General features: G+C 38.9%; 1 protein-coding gene across 4 annotated transcripts in view; it reads left to right on the top strand.

Moving 5' to 3' along the window:
• ITPRID2 (ITPR interacting domain containing 2) overlaps positions 1 to 14,306 on the top strand; it is a 90,595-nt gene that overhangs the window by 70,800 nt on the left and 5,489 nt on the right. For 3 of the 4 annotated variants that reach the window (XM_070422636.1, XM_070422634.1, XM_070422635.1), the window contains 7 exons: positions 3,772 to 3,860; positions 5,247 to 6,458; positions 8,331 to 8,408; positions 8,487 to 8,614; positions 9,007 to 9,157; positions 10,469 to 10,534; positions 11,225 to 11,689. In XM_070422636.1, the coding sequence (XP_070278737.1) occupies positions 3,772 to 3,860; positions 5,247 to 6,458; positions 8,331 to 8,408; positions 8,487 to 8,614; positions 9,007 to 9,157; positions 10,469 to 10,534; positions 11,225 to 11,689 (2,189 nt within the window). The remainder of the gene's footprint in view (positions 1 to 3,771; positions 3,861 to 5,246; positions 6,459 to 8,330; positions 8,409 to 8,486; positions 8,615 to 9,006; positions 9,158 to 10,468; positions 10,535 to 11,224; positions 11,690 to 14,306) is intronic. The other variant, XM_070422637.1, reaches the window with a different exon arrangement.

The raw sequence follows: 14,306 nt of genomic DNA, 5'->3' as shown, positions 1-14,306 counted from the left end.
ATAAGGGGTACATTGTGTCAAAAGGGGTAATGGTGTCTTTGACCTTGGAGCTTTTTTTCATGTTGGTCATTTCACTCTCATGCCTGTGAAATATTTCTTATTCTTGAATGGCTTCATAAGTAAAACTTAGAGGATTCTACCTAAAACCTGCTTGCTATTTGGTCTCTGATTTGTTCAAGATTGAAATCCCTTAAGTTTGGCTGGTTTGCCCACATTACTAGGATGTGGGCAAATTTTATATATTTAAATAAAAACATTATAATTACTTTAAGATCTTCCAAGAGTAAGCTTCCTGTGGTAGGAAAGATGGAATGTGGTTTGTATTCACATCCGGGTTTCTTCCTCTTACTGACATAGGGTCTCTTATTTCTGGTGGCATAAGTAAGAATGTTAACATTTTTATGAGTCACATTTTTATAAATTAACTAGAGGCCCGGTGTCCGAAATTCATGCATGGGGGGTAGGTCCCTCAGCCCAGCCTGCCCCCTCTCACAGTCTGGGAGCCCTCAGGGGATGTCCCACTGACGGCCGTAGTCTGGCCTCCCTCTGTGGGAGGCAACTGGACTGATCAGGGGAAGGCGCCACCTCCATCACCCCGCTACTGCTGCCACTGCTGGCCGCCGCAGCCGCCAAGGTGTTTTCATCAACACAGACTCCAGTCCTTTCACCATGAAAAAATGACAACTTTCTTTAGGCATTTTCAAGATTTCTCTTTCATAGGATATGACATTTCTTTCTTTTTTTTTCATCCTCACATGAGGATATTATCCCATTGATTTTTAGAGAGCCTGGAAGAGAGAGGGAAAGACAGAAACATCAATGTGAGAGGTACACGTTAGTTGGTTGCCTCCTGCATGAGCCCTGACCTGGGCCCCGGCCAGAGAGAAGCCTGCAACCTAAATACATGCCCGTGATCAGAATCAAACCCAGCCCTCCTGTGTGTTGTTCTCTCCGGCTCTAGGGCCAGGCGCAGGCTGCCCTGTCTGTTGTTCTCTCAGGCTCTGGGCTGCGCCAGGCCCCTTCTTCCTGAGCTGGCCATGACCATTACGGCTTCCCAGCCTAATTTACATATTACCCTCTCTCTCTCTCTCTCTCGCTCTCTCTCTCTCTCTCTCTCTATATATATATATATATATAGTAAAATGGTTTTGTGTGTGCATGAAAGAGGGAGAGAGAACAATATAGTGTTTTAGTCATTTTTGAAGATAGCCTATCAAATTTTGATAACGCAAACATGTGAGTATCTTAGATTAATCATAATTGCAGAATTAGAATCACTGGTAATGTATTTATTTTGCAACTTTAGTAAAAATGCATATAATGTCTGTATAAAAATATTTCACACTTTTGCTAATAGGACTTTTGAGATTACAATGATCTTAAACTCGAATCCAGTCTTGGGATTTACGTACTGAAGCCCAGAGAGGCTTAGTGACTCAACTCATGTCACAAGCTAACATCCCATAATTATTTTGAGAGCAGTGCAAAATCTTCCTTAGTACAGAGGAGAAACAATATTTTCTTAAGTCTAGCAGAGTAGGCAGGTGTTCTGTTTTGTTTCTTTATGATACTAGTCAAATACAATGTCCAGATGTTTTGTTCTCACTTTAGTTTGTTCTATCTTCCCAGTTTTTAAATTAGAAATGTCTTATGTCTTCAGTGAGGACAGAGGTCTCTTTCTTTAAAGTTCCACCTTTTTCTTTGGAGACCAGTGCATTTTCTGAAACAGAAATGTGTGACTCGGGAACCTAGATTGTGATTTCTAGGTTACAGAGTAGTCTTACCTGCATTGCATTGAGTTCCTAACCCAGGGGTCCTCAAACTTTTTAAACAGGGGGCCAGTTCACTGTCCCTCAGACCGTTGGAGGGCCGGACTGTAGTTTAAAAAAAACTAGTCGGCTGCTAAGCAACAGGCAGCGGCGGCAAAAACACCCGGCGGGCCGGATAAATGTTTTCGGTGGGCCGCATGGGGCCCGCGGGCCGTAGTTTGAGGACCCCTGTCCTAAAGTGAGCCTGTAAAACAGATAGGAGTGTTACTCTGTCTTGCAGAGGAGAGACCTTATCGCTTTCAGAAATAAGCAGGAGCTTGAACCCAGGCCTCTTTGTTCTCCCCTCTGCCCGAACCTGCTCTGAGGGCTGAGCAGTCTGCACTCTCCTAACCTGTGTGGACTCAGGCTGACCACGGAGTGGTCAGCTCCACACAGACTGCCCCGCTGCAGATAAAAGGATCTCGGCAGAGAGGCCCCGAGTGTGGCTGGGCATCAGGCTTCCCTGCACTCACTGGCAGCTTTTTCACTTCATCGAAACCTGGCAGTTTTTGACATTACAGTGATCTTAATCTCAAATCCCAACCAGATAGGCAATTTCACTTCTAAATCCTTTAGGTGATGGCTTAATTCTGTCGTTGCTTTAAGAAGATAGTTATCATTGATTCATTCAGCATTTTTTTTTTAATTGTTAGCTTCTGCTAGATACTGGGATACAAAGAAGAATAAATAAGGTTCCTGCCCTCAGAATGCTCACATTGCAGTTTTTTTTTAAAAAAAGGACATACAGACACATAATTTAGGTGATAACTGCTGTAATATAAGATGTTAATTGTCTTCTCAATTAATATAATGCATAATGACTATCTGTGGTAATTAACAGCTTATTCCAGTTCAGTTTCACAATTATTCCAGTTTATTGAGAATTTTCAAAGATATTAGTCAGTTTCTTATATTACATTATGCAGTATTATTAACTTCCAAATGATATTACAGAATTATTCTAAATTATTAATGAGAGAAAAATTACTCCATTCCATGATACTCTAGGTGAAACTGAGGCTACACTGGGAAATTTTTCAAAGTCAGGCAAACTTTAATTGATTTTGGATTTGATTCAAACATATTGTAGAGTTCTTTATTTCTAGATTCAAATCTGAAATGAATGTGGATTTGGCAAGCACACTTTACTTAGCCTGTTTTCGAAGTTCTGTCTCCCTTAGTAAATGTGATAGAGATAAAGTCTCTCCCACTGTGGTATTTGTAGTGTGGATGGGCATGTGATTCTGTTTATTGTACTTAGTTGGCCTTTTTACATAGTTAATTTTTTTTTTTTTAGGTTATATTAACTGGGAATTAGAGGTTTGGGACTAAAAACTAAATAGGGTTTTTATAAGATTAACAATATTATGTACTAGTTGAACCTATTTGACTGAGTTTCATGCAGTTGTTACAAAAAAAATTTATTTCATAACTTACAAATGTTTGCATCACTTAAAACACCAGGGACATTTAGGTACCTGCAAACAAGTTATTTAACTTATTGGCCTTAATTGTATTTTTATTTTCTAATTAGGAAAGTAATAAACATTTTTGTACACTACATTTATATTTCTAATTTTACCAACTATATATTTCACCTTTATATTTTTACATAATAGAAATGGTTTATTTGGGGACTTTTATTTTCACTAGAGCCAATTTTTTAATTCAAGCAATTGTCCTCCAAGGATAAGACATTAATTGGACCTACCAAAGTACATTATAATTAGAGCTTAATTAGCAACTGAACATTGAGAATTTCTGATCTGATTCAGTTTTTGTTTGAATTTGACTTAACTCCTGTGCTTTGAAGGCACAATTTTTAATAAGTGATGCATATTTTTCTAAGACAGAATCAATGTTTGCATATCCTACGTCTGTTAGTATTTCACATATATGTTATAACATTGCTAAATATGACTTCAATGAGAACAGTTTTGTATAACTACACTTTTTTTGGTAGATCACCTGTTACGTACTGCCAGTCAGCATTCTGATAGCAGTGGTTTTGCTGAAGACTCAACAGACGGTGTCTCCCTTAATCATCTTCAGGTAAAATTTTCTATGTAGTAGGCACTATGATTAACTTCATATTTAGGTGATTTTTAAAGTAGCTATGTATTTCAAGATTCAATCTGTGATATCTTTATTTTTCAAATGACAATAAGAATAAAACATTTTCTGGGATGCAGATGTAATCTAAGTGTTTGGCTACAGCTTTTAGGTTTCACTAATTCTTCATCTCTGGCAAATATTTAACAACAGCAAAAAAAAAAAATATTTCTTTTTGGACCACCATTAAATAGGTTATTTTAATCATTATCCTAGTTTGTCTGTTATTTTTCTTATTTTTTACCATCATTGTGTTTTAGTATTTTCCAATAAGCATTTATTTAGTAACCAACATTAAGTGTGGATCCATAGCTTGCTGATTATTATATGACTTTTATGTGAGAGTATGTTAGATAACCCAAGAGTTAAACACATTTTTATTCTCAAGAAACATATATAGTCTGTGTGCAGTACACAGAATTTATGTGAAAAGTGTTTAAAACATCTATACACAAATTTTAAATAAAGTTAGATTAATAGTAAAAGAGAACCCCCAAAAGAGCCTTTAGAAACAGCATTGGGGTAGAAATATAAGAGAAGTGTCTATGGTAACTCCGAAAGAATAATTCAGTGGGCAGAAAAATTGGGAGATGGAGGAGAAAGTTTTCCAAGAAAAGCTATGGCCACCAGAGTGCAAAGATGAGAATTTGGTTGTTTGGAAATTGAGTAGTTGAGTGAGCAATTCTGATGCAGTAAATGAGGCAAAAGTGCGATTGGAGGGTAAATCGATGATAAGGAAGAGAAGATATGAATGTTAACTGTCCTTTCAAATTACGATGATAGCTTAAGGGTGATAGATCTTTTTGTCTTTTTCATATGGCAGTGGCTTAGGGAAATTTTTAGGGAAGGGCCCTGTGAGAAGAGAGTTGGATGCAGAAAAATATGGGATGAAACTTTGGTGAAGTACCCTCATCCCGGAGAGGATGTGATCAGAAGGACAGGTTGGAGGGTTTAGTTTTGAAAAAAGTGACACAGTTTCCTTTCAAAACGGAGAGGAGGGAGTGATGGCAAGAGGTATGGGGAAGTCTGTAGGTATTGGGGAAGAAAGTTAAGCAATTTTTGTCCATTTTCTCTGAGTCGGTGTCATGTGCTGGAAGAAAATGAGATGGGTGTTGAAAAAGGAATTTAAGGGTGTTGTAAAGGTCTGGAATAATCCTGGTGAGAAATTGGAGGGGTTGCTGACTAGGGTGCTGTAAGCAGTTTTGAACAGCACCCGGGTCGCAGCAGAGGTGGGAGACCCCCACATAGAGACGCATCATGTCTCTGGCATTTCGGGAATGATACTTATTTGAATTTTTCATCCTTCCACCCGTTTTCCTCTCACAGGTTCACGAATCGTTGCAAGCCATGGGGAGTAGTGCTGATAGTTGTGACAGCGAGACAACAGTCACTTCATTTGGTGAAAACCTTGCCACGCCAACAGCACGCGACCAGCCTTATTTTAATGAGCCTGAGGAGGAGTCTCTCATGCCTCTTCCCAAGGGAAGCGGGAAGGCAGCAGCAGTTGCTGACAAAAGGTCAGATAGCCAGGATTCCCCCCAGTGCGAGACAGTTGAGAATACAAGAAATAAGGAGTCCACCTGTAGTGCGGGGGATCACGTTACTGAAGTTACTGAAACGAAGGAGGATTCGTCTCCAGCACAGCCAGAGGAACTGCTGAGGGAGGGAAGTGCTGAAAGTGACGTGGATAAAAGCATTGAATGTGAATTTGTGCAGTATACCACACACCATATCCTTAAATCATTGGCTTCTATTGAAGCTAAAGGCAGTGAGAAGGGCTCTGAAACGAAAACTGGGCTTCCCTCTTCTGTGGAAAGAGTTAATACAGCTTTGCAAAGAGCTCAAATGAAGATCTGTGGTCTGTCTAATCAAAGAGCAGGGCGTAGCTTGATAAAATCAAAAGACCTGTTAAAACAGAGGTACTTACTTGCCAAAGCTGGCTACCCTCTTAGAAGGTCTCAATCTTTACCAACCACCTTACTGAGCCCTGTCAGGGTTGTGTCCTCTGTCAATGTTCGATTGTCCCCAGGAAAAGAGACCAGATGCAGTCCACCCTCCTTCACCTATAAGTACACACCTGAAGAGGAACAGAAATTAGAAAATGAGGCGGTTGAGCATGATGGTCAGTCTGTAGTCAAATCCACTATTTTCATCTCTTCGTCCTCTGGGAAGAAAGATTCAGAAGCCTCTCCGAGGGAGGCGAGCCAGTTGGAGGAGTGTCATCATCAAAGGACTCCCACCTGTTCCCTCTATGCTCCAGCACCTATATCTCAGTCCACCTGCTCCCTTCACTCCCTTCACTCCGAGTGGCAGGATCGGCCCCTCTGTGAGCACATGAGGACTCTGAGCACTCGCAGTGTCCCCAACATATCCGGCGCCACCTGCAGTGCCTTCACGCCCTCTCTCGGGTGTTCTTACTCACATAGACACGCTGCCTACCCTTACCGATCGGGCTCTGTGAACCCTCCTTCTGCCATCGAAATGCAGTTGCGAAGAGTATTGCATGATATTAGAAACTCACTGCAGAATCTTTCACAGGTATGAGAAAAAGTGTATCTTAGCTTACTTATTTTATTGATCTGAGCACCTCTTAATTCACCGAGAGGCTAAGACGCATTAGTCATGAGCCTCCTCATCTTCATTGTCTTCTGTGCCTATATTTATTATACCTTCCCATGCCTATACTTATTATACCTTCTCTCCTCCTATACTCCTTCCTCCTGTCTCAGAAACAGCTCTAACACTGACCAAGGTTAATTTCTCTGCTCATAATCTCCCTTCTAAAGAGATTTTGTCCATTAGTATCCTTCCTTCTTTAGCCTCTGCTCCATTGTTTTTGTCTTAGTCAGGTTGTCCCTGTTATTTAAGAAATCTTCCCTCTCAAGTACTCTCTCTCCTTCTCTCTGCCAGTGGACAGTGTTCACCACCTCTTCTTTCTAAGTGTGCGTGCCCTTGGCCTGAGTGTCGCCGTGTGCTCTGGCTCTGCTCGTAACTCTCTGACTAAACTTTCCCCTTCACCCACTGACTCCTGAGGCTGGTCTCCTGGCGCAGCGTTAGTCTGCTTCCACTGGGTTCAAAGACCGAAACTACCCGAGAAAAGGAAAAAAAAATCAGGTAAACTGTGAATTTGAATTAAAATGGTCTGATGTGTCTTGTCACGTAAAGAACTGCTAGTAGGCTGGAAATAATTCCCCCTGAAAATAAGTAAATTGTCCTCAGGTTGGCCTTTCATATTTCACATTTCCTTTCTGTATCTCTTTCTGAACCATTTACATTCAGACAGTTAAGGAAATGAAGAAAGCGCCTGTAATGCAAGGATCAGAGTGTTCAGCAAGGCGTCAAGTGGCCTAGGATGTGCATAGTAGATCTCTACCATGGCGACTGTAGACAGGAAGCCACTTTGAAAGTAAAAACTGAAGTTGTGACTTTTCAAGTTATGTAGTAATGTACCGTCTCCAGTGATTTTCAGTCTAACCAGAATGTGGGTGTTTGTCTTCCTGTGTACAAAATGTAGTTCTGTCTGTGAGTGAGACATTTAACCTTTCAACTGTAATTGCGTGAAACTGGGGATTCCCAGGGCCCTGTCTCCCTGCGACTTTCTTTCTAGGCCAGCTTCTTCTACCCTCAGTGTGGTCTTCTCCTCTCAGATGTCCCTTCAGTAACTCAATTAATTTCCACTCCCACCTCAGGAGGCAGATGCTCTTCATGACCTGGACTCTGCCTGTATCTCCAGACTTATTCCTTATGTGTGAGCTCCAACCGTTAGTGGACTGCATGCAGGCCCCTAAATAGTTGTGTCAGGTGTCAGCACCGTTGAGGTTGTGTACTCCCCTAATCTGGATTTTTGTATGTTTCTAACATAACACTCCCTCCCCTCCACCCCAGTAGTATAATTTTTTAAAGTTCTCTTTTCTTTCTTTCTTACACTGTGAGAACAAACACTAAAAGGCTGGGAATGCCTTTTATCCTTTTTCTTCGCTGCCTAAAATAGTGACGTATAGCAGATGCTCAGACGTCTAAGAATGAGAGATGATGGATTGCTACTCTCTCCATTCAAATCAATAGTTCTGTTATTTCAGAATGACACTTGCTATTGCTTCTCTGAGTTTTGTTTTTCTACTTTCTTAAGGCAAGAGGGAAGTCCTGTAAGACATAGAGGAACTATATGTGTTCCTTTGCTTCAGCCTCGTTCCCAATAGACTGACTTATCCCTGGAACAGATGGGAGTAGTAGGTAGAATGAGGGACTGATTGATTTGGCTCTTGCTCACAATATGAAGTTTTGTTTTTATTATTTTTGCCTCAAAGAGAAAGACATGAAGGCCTCACACTCATACTTTTAATACTTCAAATAAATTGGGAATAGTCACTTTGACATTGATTTGTAACCATCCTTTCACTTTTTTTGAAGTACCCTATGATGAGAGGACCTGACCTTGCTGCTGCTCCATACAGTCCTCAGAAATCATCTGTTCTACCTCTTTATGAAGTAAGTTCTTACTGAAATCACTGTGTACAAAATGACTTCTGTGATTTAGAAGTATAATTTTGTTTCGTTGTATTTTAGAATACTTTTCAGGAGCTCCAAGTAATGAGGCGGAGCCTGAATTTGTTTAGAACGCAAATGATGGACTTAGAATTGGCGATGCTGCGTCAGCAAACCATGGTTTATCATCATATGACTGAGGAGGAAAGGTAAAAGCTCATCTTGTCTTAATGTGACTCAAAATGTTTTCTATTCTAAAAAGCACTGCCAACTTTTCTCTTTAAAGCTAGGTTTTATTTCTACTGCTGTGTACCCTTTACCTATGTTGTGAACCAGTGTAAATAAAATTCCTAAGTACACTTCCCTGCTTTCAATGCGTTAAGGAAGGTAGTGGCTGTCATGTTTTCAGTGTTTGGGATATTTGTGAGAAAGGCTAAAGAGAGAAAGAACAGTTGTTCTGGTGGTCACACCTGTTGGCATTTGCTGTTGCGCTAGTTTCTAGAACTTGGAATTTCACTGCCTTCTGATAGCTGGTGAGAGAATGGTGACTGAATCCCCAGACTGCTTTATTCAAACGTTGTGCCTGTCCCCCTACCATTAGGTATGAAGTTGATCAGCTCCAGAGTTTGCGAAATTCAGTCCGAATGGAACTTGAAGACCTAGAGCTACAGCTGGAGGAGCGTCTGCTGGGCCTGGAGGAGCAGCTGCGCGCCAGGCACATTTCTTCTCCCTTCCGCTCCTCGGCACTGGTGGTAGGTACCCGGGCATTGTCAGTGGCTCTAGTAAGGATTTGCTTAGAGTGTTCCACATAATTTCAGACAAATGCCTTAACTTAAAAACACTTATTTTAATGGCATTAGAAGCATGGAGTACGTTTAAGGAGTCTTCCCCAAATTAGTTGAATGTACACATTGTGATTACTTTCTTAAAATAGTATATTTAGAAATACACTGAAAAATTTTAATCATAATTTTTAATAATAGAAAATAAGCAGCAATACAAAAGTTTAGGGGTTTTAAAGGAAAGTGATAGTGGGTTAATTTCTGACATTTAGCTTTTAGTTACTGCATGCGATTGTAAAGAACACAAATATATATTTCAGTTTTTTTGCCCTTTCTTGCCTTGGAATAAATAAGTACTTTCTTTAAGCTTTTCCTTTATTTTGGATCCTTTTCTATTCTTTATGTTTTTTTAAGGAATCACATGAGGTCTTTGTAAAGGCAAAAAACGTATATCAAAGAGAATGAAAAGAAACACTTTATTTTTTTTTTTTTTTTTTTTTTTTTTTTTTTTTTTATTTTCCTCTTAAAGTATTACAAAGGGTATTACATAAGTATCCTTTCCCCCCCCCCCCCCCGCCCTTGACAAACCACTACCCTCCCTTACCCCCCAGTGTCTTATGTCCATTAGTTATGCTTATATGCATGCATACAAGTCCTTCGGTTGATCTCTTACTCCCCTCCCTCCTGCCCCCCAACTCTCTCTGGCCTTCCCACTGCAGTTTGACAATCAGTTTGAGGCAGCTTTATATTTATAAAAGTACCACTCTTTATACTTCTCATGTTCCTTTTATCAAATTTGAATTTCAAAAGTTGTAGTCTTATTTTTGCTGATACCTTTGCAGTTGTAGAATATATTGCTTTGAAATGCTGAAATAGTGAACTTTTCTCTTTCACCGGAACAACATATTTGATTTCTTATAACTAAGTGGATGATTACCACACACTCATATGCATATGTGCACATATGGTAAAAATCAATAGAATAGGAATGTGTGTGTACACATATAAATGAATAGCATAGAATAAAAATATTCTATATCAATGGCATCATTTTCTATAAAAGGTTTTGATTTATTATTCTGAGAAATGTGTGTTGGTGACAGTAGTGTGATGTATGTACCTTCAATTGCAGTAGCACATTTTATAGGTTCCCATGACAGTTGAGGGTGACATAGGAATGCATTAGAGTAATAATTAGCTAATTTATTTTATTATAAAACAGTTGCAGTTTGAAAAAATATGTAAATGTATATATATATAAAATTGTTTTTACTTTTTCAGGGAATGTGTGGCAGTAGAAGCGCTGATAACTTGTCATGCCCTTCTCCATTGAATGTAATGGAACCAGTAAGCCTCTCTCCTTTAAATCGCAGGGGATGGGAATGATAGAACATTTCATAAACACACAACTTCCCTAGTGTAGATGAGATACTTTTTAAGCACAGAATTTGATGAGTTATTTAAATTGATTGGAAGTGAGTTTGGGACTTCAGAAACTCCCTCACTACCTTAGGCCACTAGGAAGCCATTTAATTGCATAATTGATTTATCTTTATGGCCTACAGGAGATAATGATTATAAAAATATTTAATTTATACTCCAGGGTAAATGTTCTTTTACAGTCTGATTCCATGTCCTTTAGGTAATTGGATCTCTAAGAAGACTACTTTTCGAGCAAAAGTCTGATTTTTAGCATACATTAAACAAATTAGTTTATTTGGGGGCAAAAGCATAAGAAGCGATTTTGTTTTTCACTAGTTACTCTTCCTTATAAGTAATTTGGACACAACCATGTGGTAACAAGTAAAATTTCATCCCACTAATTATTCTAGTTACACATTTTATGGCTTGATCTCACTAAGAATTTAAATTTTCTTTGCTATTGTTGCAAATGAAATTAAGTAGTTACTAAATGAATGAGTTAGAATCATGCCTTACAAGTTAAGTGACTTTTGGCAATACAGCTAGGACTTTAATTTTTTTAACCAATGATCTTAATTTCAAGAGAGAAGAATTAATAATTTTTCTGATCTCCAGGTCACTGAACTGATGCGGGAACAGTCATACCTAAAGTCCGAATTGGGCCTGGGACTTGGGGAAATGAGATTTGACATTCCTCCTGGAGAAAGCTCAGAATCTGTTTTCTCCCAAGCAACATCAGAGTCATCTTCTGCATGTTCTAGTCCCTTTCATCCTAATAGAAGAACTGGACTACCTTCTGGTGACTCAGTGCGCAAACCCAAGGCCCATCGGGTACCAAGCAAGAAGGTTTTCCGAGCATCAGTGGCCCTCACGCCAACTGCTCCTTCTAGAACAGGCTCTGTGCATTCGCCTCCAGAAGTGGAAAGTTCTGAGGAAGTTGGTGCAGCTGAAGAACCCTTAGAGGCTGTAGGACTTAAATCTGAAGTGGAAGAAGGGTATGGAAAAATCCCATTGATGCCAGCTGCTGAGGAAATGCATAAAAATGTAGAGCAAGATGAATTGCAGCAAGTCATACGGGAGGTGAGTAAAATCCATGCTTAATTTATTGGGTGATATATGTTGGAGGAGGTTGTATTTAAACATTAATTATTTATAAGATATTCCTTTGATTCACTGTATTCAGTAATTTTCATAGAGCTTTTAAATCAACCTTCCCGTTGGTCCAGCTTATATCTATTGAAATATTTTTGTAATGTTTGTAATGGCATTTCTGTAAATCTCATTACTGCAGTGTGAAATAATTGCAATTCTGTATTCTCTCTGGCAAAGAAGGTGCTTTTAGAGTTCGAAATAGATAAACATGTGACATGCTCTTTAGATCTGTTTCTGCATTTGTGAAATGAGAGATTATAATTTAGGTCTCTTCCAGGATAATGTCAATTTACATGAGAAGTGGGTGTTGTGACTTTAATAAGTATAAATAATTTGGTCTGTTTGGTTTAGTGGGTGGAGAAATATGGAAATTATATGAGTTGCTCAAATATAGAAACACAGAATGAAAAGGTTTATCCTGAAGGATGACAGTGGTCAAAGCTGAAGTGTTTAACCATAGTTCTAGTAACCAAAAGGACCACAAAAAATTAGGAAAGTGAGTAGTCAGAGGTTGAAAGTTAATTAAGAAAATTAGCAAAAAAACTGTTTTGGGCACTAGGATCAGGTAGTAAAGAATTGTATATATATTTTAAAAGGGAGCCCTAGCTAGTTTGGATTAGTGGTTAGAGCATCAGCCTGCAGACTAAAGGGTCCCAGGTTTGATTCCAGTCAAGGGCACATGCCTGGGTTGTGGGCTCAATCCCCAGTAGGGGGCTTGCAGGAGGCAGCTGTTCAATAATTCTGTTTCATCATTGATGTTTCTGTCTCTCTTTCTTCCTATCTCTTCCTCTCTGAAATCAACAAAAATATATTTAAAAAACAACAACAAACAAAAAAAGGGAGATCAAGTTGTTTCCTAATATTTCAGTCATGTGTGAGACAAACTCACATTTTCAGAACAAGCATTATAGCAGGAGACACTGGATGTATGTAATTTCTTTTCCTGACATGAGGAAACAAAGTTTAAAAGATCTTAATTCTATAAAGTTACTTGTCTTACAGATGTAGTTATTTTTGTAAGTTGGTTGTGGCCAACTAGCGTTTATCAAGCTCTGTACGTGCAACTTTCTCAGTTAGGTATGACCAATGATCTATTCTTATTTATATGTTTCATGTCAAAGATCAATTTTTGAGTGAAATTAAGTAATTATTTTTCTTCACACTATTATTTGTTAACTAAGGAAGTAAGTTTTAAGGTACTTTTTTTCCACCTTAGAAATGTGATATTTTTGTTCCCTTTAGCTTGCTTTGGTTTGAAAGTTTTCCTTTATAGTACTAATTTGTTACAAATACTCCCCTATTGCACATTTGGGTCCTCATTTTAAAAGTCATTAATTGATGGCCTGCTGTGTGCTGTGTAATTTCTTAGTAGTAAGTGATTCCTAGGTGAGAGCATTCATCTTTGACTCAGAACATAGCATGTAGGAAGTTGGTGGTGTTCTCTTGGTTCTAGAGAACTACTTAAACATCTATAAGAACCTCCCATGAAATGTAGAAGATTTTATAATTTGAAGATATTTAAACTGACATGCAAGGCAAATGCTTCAAAACTATTCAGAATTTGTTATTAAAACTGTTAGACACTCCCTAAGTCAGAATTTGGAATGTTTGGAGGAAATTGGGCTTAACATTTATCCTTATAGTCTACAAAAGAAGAAAAGAAAACAAAAAGCAACTTACTAAACAAAATGTATAGATCAAACAGTGTGAAAGAGGAATATTGGTGTATTTAAGAAAATAAACTGGCCTGGCCAGTGTGGCTCAACTGGTTGGGCGTCATCCCATGCACTGAAAGGTTGCTAGTTGGATTCCCGGTCAGGGCAGGTGCCCAGGTTTTGGGCCTGATGCCTGGTGGGTGTGTGCAGGAGGCAACCATTCCCAACTAGGGACTGTGCAAGAGGCAGCCAATCGATGTTACGCTCTCACACACCGATGTTTCTTTTTTCTCCCTCCCTCCCTTTCTCTCCAAATATCAATAAACTAATGTTTCTTTTTTCTCCCTCCCTCCCTTTCTCTCCAAATATCAATAAACTACTTTAAAAAGCAAAACTATTTTGAAGCACTTTAATTTCAAATCCATACACTTTTCACCTAAATTCACTTGGTACTGAATTCTAATTTTTTTTAAAGCTTATTGTTTTAGGTACCAAGAAAATTAAATTAGATTCTGTCTTCCAGTAAATTCTGGCCCCCCTACCCATTAACAAAGCCACTATTCAGGGAACAAGCCTTAAGCTTGTGTTGAACAGTTTTGCAGACGAGGATTAAGCATGTTTGGCAGACAACTTTCAGGGAAGTTTTCTTACTGCACTCGGGTGCATGAAAACAATGATGTCTGTCAGGCCTTTGCTTCCATCATTTCACCATATCTGAAGTTTTTAAAACAAGTGCTTTCATTACTTATAATGTGTTATTACAGTGGAATTCTTATTTTGAAGGACAGTATAGAAGGTCCTTTCAAACAAATGTTTAATATGCTCCTTCAGTAACTAAGCTTTTGTCAGATTGTGTATGTTGTAGTGGGGGAAAGTACACTCTCCTGGAA

This window comes from Myotis yumanensis, unplaced genomic scaffold (assembly GCF_028538775.1).
Source record: "Myotis yumanensis isolate MYYU_CA2020_CCGP unplaced genomic scaffold, mMyoYum1.0.hap1 SCAF_8, whole genome shotgun sequence".
NCBI classification, from domain to species: Eukaryota; Metazoa; Chordata; class Mammalia; order Chiroptera; family Vespertilionidae; genus Myotis; species Myotis yumanensis.
The sequence above is the reverse complement of the archived record's forward strand: the minus strand, read 5'-3'. Positions and strand labels throughout refer to the sequence as shown.